The sequence below is a fragment of the Mugil cephalus genome, chromosome 17, assembly GCF_022458985.1.
Source record: "Mugil cephalus isolate CIBA_MC_2020 chromosome 17, CIBA_Mcephalus_1.1, whole genome shotgun sequence".
Taxonomy (NCBI): domain Eukaryota; kingdom Metazoa; phylum Chordata; class Actinopteri; order Mugiliformes; family Mugilidae; genus Mugil; species Mugil cephalus.
Window position 1 is genome coordinate 7,053,650 of NC_061786.1, and position 20,836 is coordinate 7,074,485.

A 20,836-nucleotide genomic window follows, 5' to 3' on the forward strand; every position below is an offset into this window, starting at 1 on the left:
AATACACAAATAAATAGTGTAGTGGCTGGACAGAGACATTGTTAAAGAGGCCATATTATGCTCACCAAAAGTTTGAACATTTCATTTAGGGGATCTACAAAAATAGGTTTACATTTTTTTTTTAAGTCCAAAAGAGCATTAATTAGCTCATACTGTCCGTTGGTGCAGCTCTTCTTTATCCTCTGGCTAAAATGCTCAGTTTTAGCTACTGTCTCTTTAAGGCCCAAAAAGCCCCATGCTTCTCTGATTGGTTAGGTGGCTCCTACCTTTTCTACACTGTGGCCTGGCTCAGTTTTGACAATTTTCTCTCAGACCAGTATGAACCATGTTCAGGTGTAAATAGTTATTTAAGAAGCCTAGCATCATATCATTCTGTCACTTTCACATATGAACATATTCAAACATTTCAACTCACCAATATCACTGGGATCACTTCCTTGCAGCAAGATGTCCCCTGCGATGGGTGATGGGAGACAGCAGCACCCCAAGTGTATATTCCTCGGTTTAGCTTTGGTTCACTGCAGAAATCCTCATCTCACAGAGCAGATTGCAGATGATGGGAAGTGGAACATTTAAATATCATTTATGGTTTTCCCAAGACTTTCAGGCAGGATTTTGATCCAGAATGCCAAAATAAATATTTTGGCAAATGAACTTTTCAACAAAGCCAAAAACAGCCCTTCCTAACTAATGCTGTGGATGTTGTTCAACATAGTGCTGCCCATTTGCAGTCCCCAAAGTTGCAGTATGCCTCTTGAAGGTATTTATCATTTTCTCCTGGAGTTACAAAGTTTGTTTAACGAGTTGAATATAAGGTTTGTGTAACCACTTCTCAGGTGTGCCGCTCATGTTGACTTTTTCTCTAAAAGAAATCTCTGTAGCGTCTCAAAAACCGTGACCAGTGAGCTCCCTCTTGTGGTGAGGCGAGGTGTCGCACGGATAATTGTTTTTTCAAGTTCAGTGAAATGACTGGACATTAGTACATTAGAATATTGTATGTTTACTGTTAAGGCTGTGTTGCTGGTAACTAATGCATTGCTGCTCAGTGCCGGTTTCGGGGATCGGCCCACAATGCTGTGCTGTGACGTTTGGGTGTCTGCCTCCTGGCTGGCACGCATGTGAAAATGTATGTGATTATAAAAAATAATCATACATAAACAAAGACAACGTGCTGAAACAAGTTATTCTAATGAATTTGTTCCATATACTAATCCGGTGTTGCTGGATTCTTGACCTCTTTATATTTCTTTTCTTCCTCAAAACGCATTGGGAGTAGATGAAGTTGAGCCAGAATTAGAATTTCTTCTACTCAGGGGTCATATGACAGAAAAACAACACTGATATTTTTGCAGGTGTTTCATTATTAACGTGAAGGCAACTCCAGAGTTGAGGCGCTTAGGGTCCTTACTCAGTCTCATGGACTTCCTAAGCTAATGGAGCTGCCATGAAGACGGAGCAACTGAAAACAATGTGGTTAAAAGCTCAAGGTACAAGAAAGCCGAGACCGATGCTGAGAATTTCACACATTGAAGGCAGTTAAAGACTCTCTTCTCTACTGGTATAATTAAAATAAAACCTTAGACGTTAGGTCTTTGCCTATTGTTAATAAAGTCATGTGGGAAATATGTTTTGGTTTATAATATTAATGTTGGATATCTGGAAATGTGACATATGAATGTGAGCGGCAACCCAATCCCTTACTGTGAAAGACAAAAACACAAGTCAGAGTGCCAAATAGATATTTATTTCAATTCAGTCAATATTGTTAAAAAAAAAAAAAAAAAAAAAAGGATGACATAGCTTGGATATTTTCCTTGTACAACTGTGTACAACATGTACACAATCACACTGTAGATTAATGATCTCTTTAAAAAAAAAAAAACAAAAAAAAAAAAAACACCTTCCTGCAAAACGTCTGCAGAGAAAACAAGTAAGGCAAATAGGAGATGGTTTATCTGGAGTTTATACCCAAGCAGGCAAGATTTTTTATTTTTTTTCGAAATGCTTCGATTTTACACATTGTAACCTGTGCAATGAAAACAAATATTTACAATTCCTTTTTTTTTTCATATCAGATTTGCTTCATAACAAATACAAAAACATGGCAAATGGGACAAAACAAAACAGGTTTTGTTTCATCCGCACTAAAGCACTTTTTGGAGCTACTGTATCATTACATACACTGGCTACCTCAGAGTTCGACCTACGCACAGAAGAGAAGGTGGAATTTGAACCATTGCTACTCAATTGGTTTTCCTCATAAATATCTTTAGTGTCGCTTTTTCCTGGTGCCCCGCTGCACAGTAGTGTCTCCCGTTGTGTATGTTAAAGAGCCAGTAAGTGTGTGTAGTATATCTCTTTGACGTCACTAGTTTACAGCCAATCCACAGTGAGACCAGAATAATGTGCCTTGCTTTGGTCCATGGCGTCAAATCCAAACAACCGCTACAATCAGAAAGAAAGTGAAGAGTTCCTTCATGTGGACATGAGAAGAGTCAGCATGTCATCGTTTAAATGAACATTTTCTATGGCAATGTGGTGATTTATAAGAAAAAGGCCATTTCAGAAATCTATACATCCTTTGACATGTCTGTGAGCTACATACATATTAATCGTTTTTTTTTTGTTGTTTTTTTTTTTAGACCTCAGGGTTCATTTCTCCTGAGATGCTGCCTCTGCAGACAGTACAGGACATTTCCTACAATCCTACTGAGCTGAGCTACAAGACCAATTGCCCGTTTGAGGCAACGAGGGAGTCAGAGCACGGATATCAGGTAGCTTTACCTGCACTTAACAATTACTTTGATTTATTTCTAACAGCTCAACATTGAAATAAAACATCTCTCACTTGATATGTCGACCACTTAGGTTTGGATTACCAACTCGTCAAATACTTGAGCCAAAAACAAAACGACAAAAAAAAAAAAAAAAAAACACTGAAGCTTCAACACTGTTTACAACATCTCTTAATAAGCCAAAAGACAGAAAAAAAGCTTCTCAGTGTCATTTTAGAGAAAACCAAGATAGAGTTATGTCAATCTTAAACAGAACACAGAAAGATAACAGCTTGTGAGCTTTCCCCCCCCGCATACAGAGAGAGAAAGTCAGCGTGAAGGTCACTTGTCAGAGAGCGTCTTATGAGGCTCCCAACATCAATAAGCACTGATACACATGTCTGGCTGCTTCTTCATCGTCTCGCCTTCACATCTCAACATTCATCGGCAAATGAAAAATGACAGCGACTAATGATAAAAAGGTGGAACGGGGGGGGAGGGGTGACCGTTTGAGAGTCAACTAAAGAGGCCTTCATAATGATGAAGAAGGGTTCATGCATTTGGGTTCGCTCTAGAAGAGGAGAGAAGGAAAAGAAGTCCAGAGTTTTTTCTTTCTCGCGAATAAGCACATCAGTCCTGGTGCTGAGGAAGGGGGGAGGTGTAGGGGAGTGTAAAGAGAGGGGGGGGAGGTTACGGAGGCGAGGGACGGGGAGCGGTGCTCGCTTATTTGACCAGCCTCTTGGCCACGTCTGCGTAGGCGATCTCGATCTCCTTGTCGCTGGGGCAGGTGTTGGTGAACTCTTCGTGCGTGTAGGCGACGTTCAGGTACTTCCAGATGGCCGTCATCTCTTTGGGGATGTCGAAGCCTCGGTACTTCTTAGCCACCACCTGGAGGAGTGGATGGGAATCGTAAGTCATACGCTGCAATTATGTCTAAATTAGCTGCACATACACAGCAGAGCACATGGAAACAGATTACAAGTTTACAGTTTGTGTATCGTTGCACTGGATGTGACAAATCTACCCCACATGGGAAAATCATTTTCCTACATTTGACCTACACAGTAATGCGTACACTCTAGTGAGCTATTAACCAATAACTGGAAAACCCTTTGATGATGGAAATAATGATGTTGTATTGTGATCCTGAACATGTTGCTCATGGCATCAGTTCATTTTTTTTTTTTAACCTTAGTGCTGGTAGACGGCCAGAAGAACTGCAAAACAATGGTTCATTTATAAAATGCACCTTGCACACAGACACAGGTGTATTCATTTATTCTGGGAACAACCATTTCAATTTAACAATAGTTGAAGGTTGTCCCACGCTTACACGTGCAACACAAGATGGGATCTGCGCCCAGCACTGTCTGTACTCTCTCACACAGTCCTGAGAAGGAGTCTAATTATGTAATTAAGTGAAAATGAATGCGGGTGGGTACCATGAGTGTGGTCTGTTATACCAAGGTGCCACAGTTTAAATGAAGGCGACTGAATGAATTTAATATGACGACTTGCTCACCTTGACTATGTGCAGCTTGGGCAGCAGGTTACAGTCAGCCAGGGTCATTTCCTCTCCGTCCAAGAATTTGCGGGTAGACACCTTGACGTCCTCGATGCTGTTGTGGTCGATCTCGTCGGGGAGTGGTGAGCGAAGATACTCATCCAGCTTCTGCAGTGTCTTCAGCAGCCCACGCTCCAGAGCTGCAAATAGGAACAAAACATGTTACGAAAGTCTAGAAATTAGTTTCGTTTCAGTTTCATGTACTTAGAATTAGCAGCTACTATGCATGTATACTCTTTTGCCACATGGGGGCAGCATTTCATCAAGTAATATGTACTATGCCATGGTACCGATGTATATCTTTAACACCTGTACAGACTAACACAATTTATTACAAGGTGTAAGAGCCTGCTGTTGTAACACACATATTTGACAAATCTAATCACACCACTCCTTGTAAAGAGGGCGTCACTGGACGGTAAAGGTAATACTTTGTCCCAAGGCCACGTGCATCCATCTATCTGTAGATTATTCATTAACAATTCATTCCACTGTTAGAAAATATGACATGAATGCACCCTAGATTTAGTCACGCTAAAGACTTAACCTTACTTTGGGCAGGACTTATCAGTGAACTATGAGATTCAGACCCTGACTCTGTTGACACAGCCCTGACTTTCACATCCAGACCATATTCACCACGGTTCAATATTTTCCCAAGGTGGAGAACAGTCAACTGAAACAGGGTATCACATTTTTTTTTCTATAAACATAGTTTTAGGGAGGCAATTGCACAATTTTTTCCACCCAGGATGTGAGGGGAATTCTAAGATAATAGATTACCTCATTCATACTAATCCAATAATCGTATCTGTTATTATTGCACTCTTCGTGCATTTCTCTTAAAAAGGTCTGGATTAAACAACAGGAGGCCGGGGGAGGATGAGATTGTGAGGACTAGTTGAGTCTTGGAAGGGCTGCTGAGTGGTGTTCAGGAAAGCTCCAGGTGGGGTGGAGTGGAGTGGGGGGGCAAGAGGACAGGAGGAGGTAGCAGAACAAAAGAGCAGTGTTCCACCAATCAGGACAGGGCTACCAATGTTGCCTAGCGACCAGAGACTCCCTACACAATAGAAATGCTTCTTAACCAGACCTGACCTACCTGTGTGTGTGTGTGTGTGTGTGTGCGTGCGTGTTAATGTAGATAAAAATATCTTACCCTCATTAGCATCTGGTTTAGAATTCTTGATGAATGCAGAAAACTTGGCAAAGATGTCCATACCAGCTGTGTTTGACTCAGGGTGTCTTGCGCCCAACTTGATGTACCTGCACACAACACATACAAGTGAACACACATATGTATGAATGAAGAACATTCAAAAATGTCCAATAATAACCCTGGACAAAGACAATCTAGGTTATTTTAACTAACGTATTTTTTGTGTTTAAGGATTTAAAATAAAAAATTTTTTTGCAAATGTGCTTTTTACTTTTTTAACCCGTCAAAGACAAAACAAAGATGATAGATGTATTTCTATCTGCATTAATGTACTGTAAGTTCAGCTTATATTCAGGTTTTAACTACAAGCATCAATATATCAACTCAAAAACTACTCAGCTTCTGCCACTTACGAGCTATGTGTGATTAATCCGCTGCCATAAATAATCCCCAATAAATGTATTATTTCACTTCCAGGAGCTAGAGACAGGCTAGGGAGTCTGCTAGTGTTGAGCACATGACACATTTTGTCCGTTTTGCTCTTGTGTTAATGGAGAAAAAAAAGAAAAAAAAAAAGAATAGAGCCATCCTTAAGTAAACATCCGTCTTAATTTACATCCAAAAAAGCACTCACAGTGTGAGCTAAAAGCTAAACTCATGACAGTGATGCAGCATATGTACTGTGGGCGTGGCAAACGGTTACCACAGGGATGATGAAGCACTCACTTGGGCGGGCAGAGGACATCCTCGAGAAACTCTTCGATCTTATTGACGTCGGTTTTGACCTCACCGTTGAAGGTGATGAAGGGAGGGTGTGTGCCGGGGGCCAGGTTCTGCAGGTCTGCTGGTTTCCTAGGAGACGAAACAGAGAGACATCAGTGGACTCATAAGAGCAGACGCAGTCCTGACACTAGCAAAAGTAGAGTTCATCTGAACATATACTAAAAAGGATTGGAAACCTGCACTTTAAACCTATTTTTTCTGGAGATCTCCAGACTTCCTTAGTCTCCAGATAAAGCTGCTCTGTCTTCTCTGTGTTCATCTCCATGTGTTTGTATCATCTTCTCTCTGCGGCCTTCAAACCAGCACATTTTGTACCAGATGTCTCTGGCAGGCAGATGACACTGACACACAAACAGAGATGAGCATGTGTTGAATGAGCCGTGTGAACAACACTGACTAGTAAAATCCGCAGAACCCAGACGCTTTGATATCTTCAGTGCATAAGAAAAGACAGCAGTGACTGAGAGCTAGTACAGTACATCAAGCAACAACTTCCACCACAGAAACTGTGGAAAGGTTTTTGTTTTGATAATTCTTTTGGGAATTTTGACACAAGCCGTTTAAGGGCACGAAAGGGGAAATGACTTCAACTGTTGGGCATGCAGGGGAAAGTGTCACCCACTGATTAGAGGGCAAGTAAATGCCTTGAGAGTCACGGACACAAATATTAACATGACAGCCTTGACTGAAGACGAGACGAAAACTCAGGAAACTTTCATGTCCTTCTAAAAGTTTCACAACATGTGCGGCCCATCCGTTTAAATAGAATAATAAAACAGCAAACACACACCGGCTCAAGATAACAGATGCAGCAAAACTAGATCAGTTGTCCTTCTGGGTGACACTGCTAAAGGGCCTGTTCACATCTTGCATTAAGATCCAATCTGGACGAGTCGGTGGCGTAAAACACAGGTGTGAACACCCCCAGGATGCAATGAGGCTACAATGAGATCCGATTTCTGAACACATTTGGAGGTGGTCTGGCTCGCATGTGTCAAAAATTGCATTAAAGAACTGCAACTCATTCATTCATTATGTATTTCCTCATTGACTAGTGTCTTTATTTATCTTTATTACCAGAGATTAGGGTGCGTATAGAAACACAATCTAAGCTTTGTGTAGGTCTAACAAATGGGCAGAGGATAATAAATAATAAGTTAACGTGTGTGCCCATTCATCAGAGACAGCAGCTGTTAAAGTATTCTACAGAGCCCCAGATATGTCAGCGTTTATTTGCATACAGAGCGTAAAACTGAGATCAGATCTGGAGACGCATGTTAATGCCAGCACTGAACACACGTACCTAAAGCTGGTCACTTGTGAACAGATTGCTCAAATTGGATCTTAATGCAAGGTCTGAACAGGCCCACTGAATCGTGGATACAATCCATAGCTTTTCACATACTATTTTTAACTTACTGTAAAGCCCATCTCCCACAGTATGCAAGGGAAAAATATGCAAATATACCTAAACCTATGCACGCTTTCTGAACTTGCAGGCATGCGTGAAAAACAAACGGCTAGTCAGGAAAAGCATCTGTCAGGGGTTTCTCTGTAACTGTCCAACACTAGGAGACGTCCAGCCATGAGCCTGCTGCCACATGGAGGAACCAAGAGTGAGTCATCTTCAAACTCAGACACACATGATGAAGGAAATTCATAGGGAGAGAAAAAAAGGGCTGAAAATAATCTGGCGCTCGCCTGGTTTAAGAATTTAAGAAGTGGAAAAATATTTAAAGAGCATTTAGATGACTCACGCAGACTAAAACATGGGTGTGCGTCTGGGAGCAAAAACTAAAATCGCAGAGGATCACCACTTTCTGATCCCAGTGGTAGAAAAAATAACATGTTGCCCACCAAAATGTAGGCAGGAAGTGAGCGGAGTCAGGAACCTTAAAATAGCTTCTCCAGAGTCTCTGTGTTTATTTATCTCCCATTTTCTCCATCCTGAAAAGGGGTCATGGGAAAACCAAATAAGCAGTTGGGAAGCAGCAAGCGTGTTAGAGGTGGGGCTGGATCAAAGCGTTACAGGGCAGCTGAAGCATTTGTGGAGACGCCTAAGACAGCCTTGACAAAGATGGAATAAAACTAGCTTTTTTTTTCTCATATGGAGCAGGAGCAAGACTCACCTCTTGAGGTCCACAGTGGTGACATTGAAGACGACTCCTTTAAGCCACAGTATCATGAAGAGCCTCTGAGAGAAGGGGCAGTTCCCGATGCTCTCGCCATCGCTTCCCGCCTTAAATAAACAAATAGACAGTGAGTTAGACAAGATGTAGATTAACTATTAGAACTAGGTAGCGGGTAACATTCCAGCTGAGCACACAAAAGACAAATGGAAATGTTCCAGATTAAAAAAGAAAAACACCCAGCAGACAAAGATCTTAACAGTTTTCTTTAAGGGATTGACCTTGTCTTATTAGTTTGGGCCGAAACAGAAAGAGGTCCTGATAATCTTGGCAGAGATCACATCTCTGTTGCACAACCTTTATAGCCTGGGGCGTTTTTACTGCACTCACCCAGAGAGGGTTCATTTCAGACAATGACTCTTTCAGGCAGCCTTCGAAAAAGCCTCGAGTAGGAGGGTAAGAGCGGAGAACTGGCCCCTTGTCTTTAAGCTCACTTCCCCTCCATTAATCGGCACACACCACTGTCTCAAGAGTAACAGGAAACTTATGGAGTGATTAAGGCTTGCGTGGACTCTTGTTTCCCCTTTAGCTAGACTGCACAAACACAAGGCTGAGCAGTGGAGGGAACTAGATGAATGGAGGCGGCGTGTGCCCTCCAAATTAGTGACCAACGCTCATCGCTCAGCTACACAGCGGAGAGAGGAGGGAGCTTTGAGTAGAAGAAATCAAGATCAATTTATAATCTGAACTTGAGAAAAGATGCCATACAGTCTGATCAACTTGTAGAAAAGGATGGAAAGTGAACAACAGCAATGGCATCCCGTCTCCCTCTCCAAGTCATCAGAAAAGTTATGCGAGGGTGCTGGAAACCATCAGAGAGATCTCCTCTCTCTCCAGTGGCCATTCATCTCTTTGTCCTCGGCTCTCCCTTCTGTCTCTAATCATTTCAATTATGCCTTGCTGGGCTCGACGCAGCCATGTAGGGACAAATATCATCCGTCTTCCACATCAGACGGGAGACTAAACATTTCAGTTGATTTGTTGAGTGCTGAAGAGTTCGACGACCGATTTAATTTCATTTTACCGCATCGCGACAAGGAGACATATCATTGCGAAACTTAACAGATATTGTTTTAGCTCTTTTAAAATGAATGCCACATTGACAAAAATGTAACTTTTTCTAAGCACCAGCACACATCCAGTGTGTGGCTGAGGTGCTCTGTAACTCTGTGGGTACACTTCTGCTGAGGTTTGCCTTTTTTGTTCACAATTCTCAAGTAAGTCTGGAATGCACTTCTTCATTCAGAGTATTACTGTAGCACAGCCTCTGAAACGGCTGAATGCCGTTTCTCCTTTGTTCGCCTCTTGTGTCGTCCACCAGTGCTCACTGCTCACTCACTGCAGCTCTCACTCCTTTCCATTCGTTGCAGCGGCTGCAGAGATGAAGTGTCTGCACACGAGTACTTTTTACACAAATCCACAGTGCTGCTGCACAAATGCTGCACGCACACTGGCAAAGGGCACTGGATAAAAAAAATTCAAATCAGTTTTCACTTAAATAACTTGCATGACTATTTGTTTAATATCAGAGATGCGCACACCGACCGGTCTTCAATAGAGGACTTTGTTTGGGAGAGTTCAGTCAGTCCAGCAGCTCCTTGCTGGTGTGGACAGGCCGGCTGCTGTTGTCCTCTGCGTGACGCCCAGTGGGACGGCTCTGTTTGATCTGCCTGCTGGCTCTCATTGTACTGCAACTGTCCTCTTCCCTCTCCCCCTCCGAATTCAATATCTGAAAAGCTTGGATTAGATCACTGCCATTGTTCAGCAAATGAAAGTCCTCTTTTCACATTACATGATTCAATTCCAGAATAAAGCTCCAGCATTGAAGTCTTGGGGGTATCATGCTCCACGGCCAAAACTAGCCTGGACTAGCATTAGTTGATTCTTAGGGGATCAAAAAGACATCAATGGGATGATTACTCCATTTTCACCTACAGAGAACCATTCAGTTCTTGTTCAAGGGTGGTAACGCACCACAGCAACGGTTCCCATGGCAATAGGCAGAAGATATGACACGGGAAGCGGAGCGCAGGGGGTGGGGGGGGATTACCAATTCACAGGTGAACACAGTTTGAAGTGTGCTCTCTTTTTGTATGGATATAAAAAGGCAAAACAAATGAAGTAATATAATTTGTAAATCAAAATGTGTTTACTGTACTTCCTCGTACTGAGTTGCTATTAAACGGAGTTCATTTGAGTCCTGGGTCTCGAGTGGCTGAGAAGAAGGCCACGGCAGCTGTGAAAGACATTTCACACTTTTCTTCCTCTCAGTCTGTTCTCAGAGCCGTGGCAGGACTCCTACCCTCTGGAGTCTGCAGCAGAACAGACTGCAGCTCTCTGCCAAAAGACTCTGACAGCAGAGAACTGCTGCATGAGGAGAGAGAGAGAGAGGGCGGGAAAGAGATATCACAGGAAATAGAGAGGAAATTAGGGATGATATGCAGTGCCTACATGAAGAAGAACAAGAGGTGACGGATGCTTTAAGAGGGAGGAAGAGGAAAGATAGCAAGCTTCTGAGGGAGTGTGCTCTTTGGCGCAGTGCTTCTTCTTCCTCCTCCTCCTCCCTCCCTCCCTCTTTATTCCTCTCCCCTTATCCTGGGCCCCTCTGTGAAGTCAGAGGGGGCTGGGCGTCTCGAGAGTAGGGAGAAACTATTCCAGAAATGTCCTGTTACTCCCGCCGAAGAGGGTGCTTTGTTTAGTTTAAGTGACGATGCTGGTGGGGCTGCATTTCCGCCGAGCACTAAAAGAACAGCAGCTTCTCCCCCCGACCCCACATTTTACTGTACTGGACTCAACTGAAGCGATGTTCAGCAAGAACTGTCTGGACAGCATTTATTGGTAGCATCAGAATCGTCATTTTCATCAGAAAAGTCCCTCTCCAGGATGTCTTCTGTGGATCCACAACAATTTAGGAAATCCAGCTTGATATTTAAGTAAAGATTATGGCCTTAAACAAGTTGGAAGATTTTCAGGAAAGCCCCACAAATATTGTCCTCTTTCAGCCAACTAGCAGTTTCCAGAAGGCCACTGTTAATAGTTTGACATTCAAAGAAGGGCTTCTGGAGAAGCCTCTGTAAAGCTGCAACACAAAGCACTTTTTGTTTGCGGTGTTTCAGGCACGTCATCAGTTAGCAAAGTGAGAGAAAAACAACACCCCAATAAAACACTCAAATGAGGGGAGAAATTATGATACAGCAGAGCCTTAAAAGGTAAAAAAAAATATATTTACCAAGAAGTAAACAAAGCCATTACCAAATACAAGCAGCTTTCACAGCAACACTTAGGAGGCAAATAACAGGTCACGCACTGGGAATTGTTGTGTTAAAAAAAACGACACCATCTTTCACACAGATTCATGCAGCGATTTCCCCCCGGTGTCTATAACAGCGTCTGAGCCACAAGAGCAGCAACGGTTGACAGCTGCTAACAGGCCCCCAGCTTTATTTAGGCTGAATGGGGATAGATAGGTCAACAGATTCTTGTTTATTTAATGCCAAGCACACACAGCTGCCCAGTGGAGGGCGTGAGTCATGTTCAAGTTGGGTGCTATGTAGGAGTTGGTGTCCAGGACAGTGAGGCCCAGCAACAGTACAATGACGCACAGTCAGCCATGGCGGCAGTCAAACACAACATGTCTTCTCCAAAACAGTGAGGTCATACCTCTTATCACTTCCTCTGTAATCGTTCAGCCGATGATGTAAAGCCCTCAAAATCTCGACAGCGATGAGCATGATTCTAAGATTAGGCAATTAGACTAAACATTATACGACCTTCTCAAGTCCAGTCCTATAACATTTTACAAGCAACCACATAAAACACGAGGTTTTCAACCACCATTCCCTTTTCTCAGGGATTGAAAGGGTCACTATGTCTTTACAGATGATGTGATGTCACTATTGAAAAAGTCAGCAGACAGGGACAATGGGTCTTGTTCATGCTGTGCACGTTCCTCACAGTCTCCGCTCAGCCTAAGTTTAGTAACATGACGGGCCTTGCCTCCCCCTCCCCGACACATTTCATATTCTAAATTGGTTGGGCTGCTCAGCAAGTTCAAGCCACACTTGACCGAATAAGGAACTGGCGATGTAACGAGCGCTGCTGCTCTCCTCCTCCTGCTCTGACACACAGCAGGAATGTCCGTTGGAAAGTGGGCAGCTGTGGCAACGTCACGGCAGCACCTCGCCCTTTTCGCTGGACAAGTATACAGGCTGGTTTGGGATAATAATAAAATTAGACTGAGGAGTCGGACCCCAAAACTAACTGCTTTTTTAAACATGATCTGTCAGCTTATGGAGGTCTTGGTTGTGTGTGCTGAATAGAACCAGGTTCTATTCAGCCATGCTGTATATTTGAGGCAGATGCTCATATCTGAAAACTCTGTACACTTCAGAATATTAGATTATTAGATTTTTTTGTTTCTTAAAATAATATATGAGATATAATATAAAATAATATATGATAATAAAAAAGAGAACTGTCAGTTCACTCTGGTAAAATAACTACATTATTTAATTATATTGCTAAATTTCAAACCTATTTTTTAATTTTGTACTGCAGTTTCTGTCAGAAGACCAGTCACATAGCAACATACTACAGACGTAGGGAACCCAACATTTATCAAACCTTCGAGAAACCATGTCAACCAGGCCTCTGTGCCTGAATGACTCCACTAAGACGGGGGGGGGGTGAGGGTGAGTGTACAGAGGAGTCAGATTTTGCTGGAACATGGAAACCCCATCACATCCTTGGTGTGGCTCTGACTCAGGCTGACATCACTCAGTGGAAACCTTAAGACTTCCAGGCAGACACAGGCCTACTGTGCTGGAGCGCTGGACTGATGCGCCACAGCCATCAGATTCCATGGAAAGTTGGCGGCTGGCATCTAACAGAGGCTGTGCAACTATGTTACGGCAATGATGTAAGCCACGTCAATAATAACCACCGCATTCGGCGTCAGCGTAGAAGATGATAACAGTCAGTTCAGACGTCTGGAGTCACAGCATGAGTGCTGGTGATGAGTAATACAGATCCAACATGACGGAAAAACAAACACACAGCCGTGTGGGAGAACAGCATGGACCAACAATCATCCCCCTGCTAGGGTTGTTGTTTCAAGTGTCTAATACAAACAGCAAGCTACATACTGAAGTCAGCCCCAGCTCCACCTCTCCACCCACCAAACACATTCACAGACCCCCACACAGATGTATGCACTCACACTTGCTCACCCGCACATACAAAACCCAAATGTCTGTTTCTTTCTAACGCAACAACATCTCAAACATAATAAATGATTCAATGTTGCAAGTCCTTCAGAAAAAAATGTCTTGTCCAGACAGCTGTGAAACACCCACTGGCATACGCACAATGTCAGGATGCCATAAAAGTTAGATATGTGAATGGCAACACAAGCCTGCGCCATGGCCACACAGACACTGGCCTCATCTGTAACTCCGGGCAGACTGAGTGTCTAGTTTGAGTCTCCAGCGAGTTGCCCGTCAGTACCAGTGTGGCAAAAATAAAACATGCAAAGCATTTGAAGAGAGCATGAACGAGGTTTTCAGTTTGCAGTTACTCTATAGTTATACACCGTGTTACCACATAACAAGTGTGGCATGCACGCAAGCTGATACAGATTTTATTTATTTATTTATTTATTTTTATTTTTATGGCCGTTACGTGCTGACAACTTTTCGGAGGTGATATTGGAGCCGATACTGCCTCCATGTACATGAAATGACACAATGATAACAAATGTCCCCAGTCTCAATTTAACCACTGAATTTAAATAATATTTAACGTTCTCATGCATACAAAATAAACAGTTAAAAGAGGTAGAGCACAAGTATTTTCCAGTTTCCAGTGGCAAGCACTCTGCTGGGAAAATTTACATATATCAGCGAACGCATCTGCATATCAGCAGCGGTTCATATGCAGGTGCAAAAATATCAGCCCTCTCTATTATGTACTGCATTTTATTTGAATTCTTAACTTTTGCTGCCATTGAAAAGAATTCCAGTATTATATATATATATATTTTTTTTTATAAAATATTCAACTGAATTAATCTTTTCATAGTTCCTGTGACTGGGATCTTAACATCACCAAGGGAAGCGCTCCACTAGCCTTCTTATGCCAGGGCTTCAGTGACACAGAAAGCCTTGATGGCGAACGCAGACACCCGAAGCAGTGTGCAACTTGATGGAGAACTGAGCCAAGAAAGAAGGCCCTCGTCACTCTATCCTTCATGTTCACACACTACGCCTCGGGTCCTTCGGTGGGCTCGGATGTGAAGAACAGCACGTGAAACACAAGCAGACTGGATCATGTTGAGACTGATTGAGTTACATGTGTAGCGAGCAGGGAAGATTCTCCTCGTTTAAGGGGTCACACCACTTTGACAGTGAAGATGATGAAACAGAGAGGTAGAGTTAGAGGTTCGCTTCTCCTCTGTATCCTGATCTGGTGGGATTGCTGGAGTAGCCATTACAGCCCTATTAGATAACAGGTAACACACACCGATTCAAGGCTTTTTGGGAGGCTCCATTCCTCAAAGTCCAGTCGCTCTAGGTTGGCCTCACTTCCCGTCTTTCAGTTTACAGGAAAATTCTCTATTAGTTATCAGCTTCCTGGCCGGGGCAACACAAACGAGACAATCGCTTCCTCCTCCTAATGGGTTGAATTAAGATTCTACTGTGGATATACTGGCACAAGGATTTTATAACGGAGGCACTCATTCAAAGGCACTGTGGACATAAAAGTTGCGCCAATCCAGGTTACATTCTAGTTAAATGAACATAAATTAGCCTCTGTCATATGATAACGGAGTGAATGATGGCAAATCCCCTCTTCAAACTGGTGTAATAACACAATTCCAGATCGATTTGGACGGACGCCAGAGAGTCAGTCGACCAGACAGTTACAAAGAAGAAGCAGTGACGGGCCAGGTGCTGCAGAAGCACATTCAGCGAAAGCTCAGCACTCTACAACAGTAACAAGCCATTAATCTTTGTACCCTCACTCGAAAATGTCGACTGCTGTACCAATATATAGTTGTGGTAAATAAACTGCTGTATTGATTTTTCTATTAAAAAAAAAACAACAAAATACACTCAAGACACCCAAGAGAGAGAGAGGAATTGTTTATTTTAAGCAGGAAGAACCATGCAAACAACAAAGAAATTGTGTCTACTGCTGCATAATTACCGTTCTCCATCAAAGGTTACAGCTTGGGGGTCAACTGCGCAACTGCTGTCAAAATCTCTACAAGCCACACATGGGCCCGCAATTTCATGTGACGGCACAGTTAGTGCTCAAAAAGGTCATTGTGTTTCTATAAAAACAACACATCACAAGGCAAAATGTCACATGCTGTAACTGATAGCACAATATGACATGAACAGTTTTTTCCAAGGCCTTTTGAATAAACTTCAAAGAACAAAGCCCTTAACGTCTACTAGGAGTTTAACGCATATCAATAAACTTAAATCTGAGTTGCCATTAATGGAGAGAACAGACAATGATCAGTCCTACACAACTGCTGCACTGTTGAGAGCTCTCTCTGGCGTGTCGCCACTTCCATCTCCACCGTTCCCAAGGGACTTTCCTGAAGGACATACACAAACACAGATGGGCTCTTGTGCCATCCTGACTTCTGGTTCTTCTTAAGCATGTTTACTGGCTCTGCTGCCTGCTGGCAAGAGCGCATAAGTCTGAAGGCAGCAGAAGGCTTAGCAACCAGTCCCGTGACCCTGGCACAGTTTGAGCCAGCAGACGCGTACACAAGCAGAGATAAAGCCTGACTCTTTCTCTTAACTCATCCATATTCTGTTCACCGTCATACAGTCAGGTCACACACTAGAGGGGAATGACGCACCCCTGCATGCCTATCCTGAATTAATTCAGGGAATCTTTGTAAAGGTGTGAAAACCTCAATAAAAACATGGCAATGTGTGAGGATCCACTGAAGATAATTATGCACACGAACAATATTGAATCTTCTTCACCATCTTTGAGTAGTAACACGAGCCACCCACTTCACTAAAGTCAGGATGGCTTTCCAGAAAACACCAATCAAAGCTAATTCAATTACCTAATGATGGACCCAATAGAGTGGACCGTGATTTAGAAGGCAAATGACTTTATCTTAATATAAGATAAACTATTTAAAGAACAGACGTACAAAGTGGTTCCCTTCTTTTCCTCCCTTTCAGCTTTCTGTTAGAGAGACACGTGCCTTAGGTTCATAACTGAATCTATGTCTAAACCTGCTGATGTGGATGGATGCTAGGAGATCACCCTTCAGAGCACACCATCGAAAACAATAGTTAATCTGCTGTGCTGTGCTGTGCTGTGGTCAAGGGTCGATCTTTCGTCTTGCAAAGTCATTGTAAAATGCTCATATGCAATCAAGAACTATAAAATCAGACAATTACAAGCCTCACTCCGACACCCTCTACGTGTTCCCATGGAACTGTGACAACTGTTGCTATAAACAGTGTAGGCTGACAACTTGCACGATCATCAAAGTATCTCTAAACCGAGTCCGTCAGCTACTTTTAATGAGTAAACATTGCTTCCTCTGCTTACACTACACAAACAGCAATTTGGCAACTCGTGTTCTGGAAGCGTCATTAGTCAACTTGGATATGTGGCAGCTCCCTAACGGATCTGACACGGCTGTGTGTGGAGAGCACACACAGTTTGTTATCAGCTGTTCCCAGAGGCCTGGCTCACAGCAATGCGCCTATGACAACCTGCATGCCTCCCATTGTCTCCCATGGCTGTGTTTAATGCCGCACCATGAGAACGACGGCATCAATAATAGATGTGGACAAGTCAGATGCTGGTACATAACGCAGGGCTGCGTGAGGCCGAAAGAAACGAAGGGCTGTCACACTTCCACGCAGACATTTCGAGCAAATGCACAAAGACAGAAACTTCTGGTTGCACAGTTCAACAAGGGAGGGGTTGAGAGGGAAGAGTTGGCCAGGACTGTAAACCTTCCAGGCCTCAGGATGATGTAACCTCTCCCGTAGGCTGTGAAAGGTAGTTATAGAAATGTTGTTGGCTAGTTTGTTCCCATCTGTTCTGCCTTTATACCGAGGGGCCTGTTCCTTAGACTCATCGGCCCCCCTCCTTATAAAAAGGCTTCTCTTTAAAGAGCCAGCTAGAAGAATACAAACAATCTGGAAAACTCAGAGTTTAAATTTATACAAGGTAAATCAGTCAGAAAGAGTTCTTTTTGATTACCTTTCCCAAAAGTAATTACATAAGCTTTTAAAAAAAGAACATCACAATTACTCTAGTCACTACCACCCACGACTTCTCCCAGACAATTCAGGACCATACCGCCCCCTCCCACTACCACAGCCCCCCCTGTCCCAGTGTGGGTCTCTCCCCCTTTTCTTTCCTGGGCCATTTTCCCGCTCTGGGAATCAGCAGGCTGAAGAAAGAATAAAGCTGTTCACAACCATCCACCACCATCAACACGCTCACTAAAGACTCACAGAGGCACAGATGCTGTTTGTGGGGTACAGCCGATATCACAAAAATACACTCACTTGTCAGTTATACCTATGTCCTAATATAACTGCGCTGCACTAAATGTTAACATCATGAAGGTCATGGTATTGTTATAGTAGCTGTTCATCATGAAGGCTGTGGTTTGTAGTACTATTAAATTGTATCACACCTACACATGCCCCTGTCATTTTGACAAAACAACCCACTTTAATAAGTGGGCTAGGCTAAATAACAGACACACTTCAGGTCCAGTTTACCCGCACACAGCCGCGTTCTCCAAACTGACCATCCGGCTGAACCACCACCTTTCTGATGCTGCTTCAACGTAATCTGAACACTATACCACCATTCACAAAGAGGGGTTTAGTGCAGGGCAGATTGCATTAGATTGCACCAGTTTTAATAGCACACACATTGATGCGGCACGTGTGTGTATGTGAAGATCATCCACCCAGTTTTCTATCATTGAAACTAAATAAGATGAAATGAACAATGATAGTACACGACATACACCACTAATGATATATGCACGAAACATTCAGTAGAAACAGCAAATGGCTGGTTTTCGTCCAGAATCCATCCTCTGGGTGTTTTGTGAGAGCAGCAGAGCATTGTCCAGCACCTTTTGTTATCGAATTAGAGCCAGTGTGGAGCATGGCAGGCTGGGCTCTCCCTCCCCGCGGTGGGAGAAATCCTGCATCCGCCCTGCTGGTGACACTGCGGGCTCCACATGGCCACGGTGGAAAAGAGGGACCACAAAACGCCCCAAAATTGCGCTCAAAGCGACAATAAACCTTCTTATAACGTCTCTGCAAGCAGAAACAAAACTGCAAAACGCGCACGCGTCGCTAGCTTAGATAAGGCTAGCTAGTTAATTAGTAGTGAAAATAGCTGTCGTTATTTTCTCCCGAAGACAAATTTTAAAGCATTTAAGTTATGGAGACGCTGCGCTGCTGTGGGTTTGGTAAAATAAAAAAAAAAAAAAATAAAAAAAAAGTGTCAAGAAAAAGACCAAGTTGTCCCGGGCGACTTGTGCTGCGGTCTTACCTTCACAAACAGCTCGATAACGGGCTCGCTATCCGCCTTCACCCCGTTCTGCGGCACCGACAGCGACATTGTGTAGTTGGCTGCTTTGAAGTTTTTTATTCTTCTGACAAAGATGAGTTTTTTTCCTCGCTCGCTGCTACCACGCCCGACTCAGCTCACGGTCCTCTTCTTCTTCCACCACTGCCCGGTTGTTGTTTTTTTTTTTTTTTTTTTTTGAAGCCCAAAAGGCGCTTTTTTTTTTGTTCTCCCAGAGGAGGAGGAGGAGGAGGAGGAGGAGGAGGACCGGGTGCTGGGAGCAAACAGAAGCGCTGTCTACTAGCAGAGGAGGCTGTTTGGATACGACTCTGTCACTTGGAGCTCAGCGAGGACGCTACACCATCTCTGGACCGCGAGACTCTCTGTTCACCGGTTTAGTGGCGAGGATAAGGATGATTAAGAGGAGGAGGAGGAGGCTGCGAAGAAGCTACGAGAGTATTTAAAGCCGTGATGTCATCACACTGGACGATGGGCGGATCTGAGGAGGACCTCTCGCTCATTTTGTAACCATGGAAATGAAACTGTCCCTCAAATGTTTTTTTGAATGTCCCGTATCCAAAAAAAGTTAATCTGGGCAGATTCGGATTCACGCTTCCTTCAAAATCTCAGTGTAACCCACTCATTCAGTTTGAAAGACATTATCTCTTATTTTAGTTTTCCACAAGACGGCGCCCTAAAATTTGTAATTTATTTTATAATAGACTAACTTACTCATACAAAAAAAAATAAATAAATAAAAAATAAAGATTCAAAGTCAGCCCCGAACTTCGCGCACTTTGGAGTTTAGAATTTACCAAACCAGTGAAAAGAAAACAAGACTAATTTGACAATTTGTACATTTTAAAGCTGAGTTTAAAATGATCCTTAAAACTCATGTAAAATAAGAAAAATGAAAAATTGCTAGCTAAATATAATCGTCTTTCCTAAAATCTTATCGTCCCGTTCTTTTGTCCCTATTATTCATCTTCTGTGTACTTATATTTATTGTTGTATGTATCTTTGTATGTATTTTATGTTTGTGCCAATGTCTAATGGCTTCTTGTCCCAAGTTAAAACCGTTAACATTTTGACGTGATAGCAACACAAAGACTTAACACTGAACACTGTTTTTTTGTTTGTTTGTTTGTTTCCATTTTGGTTTGTTTCTTTATGTGTAATACAACTTATTATATTAGAATTCTTTTTTATTTCCCCCAGACAGTACAAAGTAGTGTTGATGAACATTTATTTATTTTCCAATTAGTCTGTGTATGTATGTATAGTCCCTTGCCAGTTTATAAGGTACACTGGTAAAAACAAATGCATTCTAATAAACATCTAACAGCTCTGCTCTAAATCTAAGCTTTGTGACTGTTATGATATTCAGTTTGTTTAAAATAAGTGAGACAGTTGTTAATTCAACTGTCTTCATTTTGGAGGCTGTGGTTTGAACTAATACTCAGTTTAACTGTGTTGTACCGACAAATATTTCAATTATTTTGACATCCTTGTTTTAGTCATTGTGCTAGGCTGAATAACATTAACACATCTATCCAATACAGTTTTAGCATACAGCCACAAAGCTAAGATTTAGTATGAGATATTAGAATGCATGGGCTATCACTAGTGTACCTAATGTTTTGTCAAGTAAGTGTATGTTATTTAGATCCCATTGTGATGCATGTTGCAAACTGTTAAACTACTGGTTAAGATCCTGAAGGTGACTATGGCTGCAGAAAGTTTTCTCTAGCATGCCTTTAAACTACAAAGCATTCCAGTTCAC

At 42.7% G+C, this 20,836-nt stretch overlaps 1 protein-coding gene across 1 annotated transcript; it reads right to left on the reverse strand.

The window, feature by feature from the left end:
• Positions 1–1,869: 1,869 nt before the first annotated feature.
• Positions 1,870–19,487, reverse strand: clic4 (chloride intracellular channel 4). The gene is made up of 6 exons (XM_047610935.1): positions 19,039–19,487; positions 8,407–8,516; positions 6,221–6,346; positions 5,495–5,601; positions 4,297–4,478; positions 1,870–3,662 (listed from the first exon to the last, which is right to left on the reverse strand). The coding sequence occupies exons 1-6, from the start codon at positions 19,105–19,107 to the stop codon at positions 3,498–3,500; spliced, it is 759 nt and encodes a 252-aa protein (XP_047466891.1). The 5' UTR covers positions 19,108–19,487; the 3' UTR covers positions 1,870–3,497.
• Positions 19,488–20,836: the final 1,349 nt, after the last annotated feature.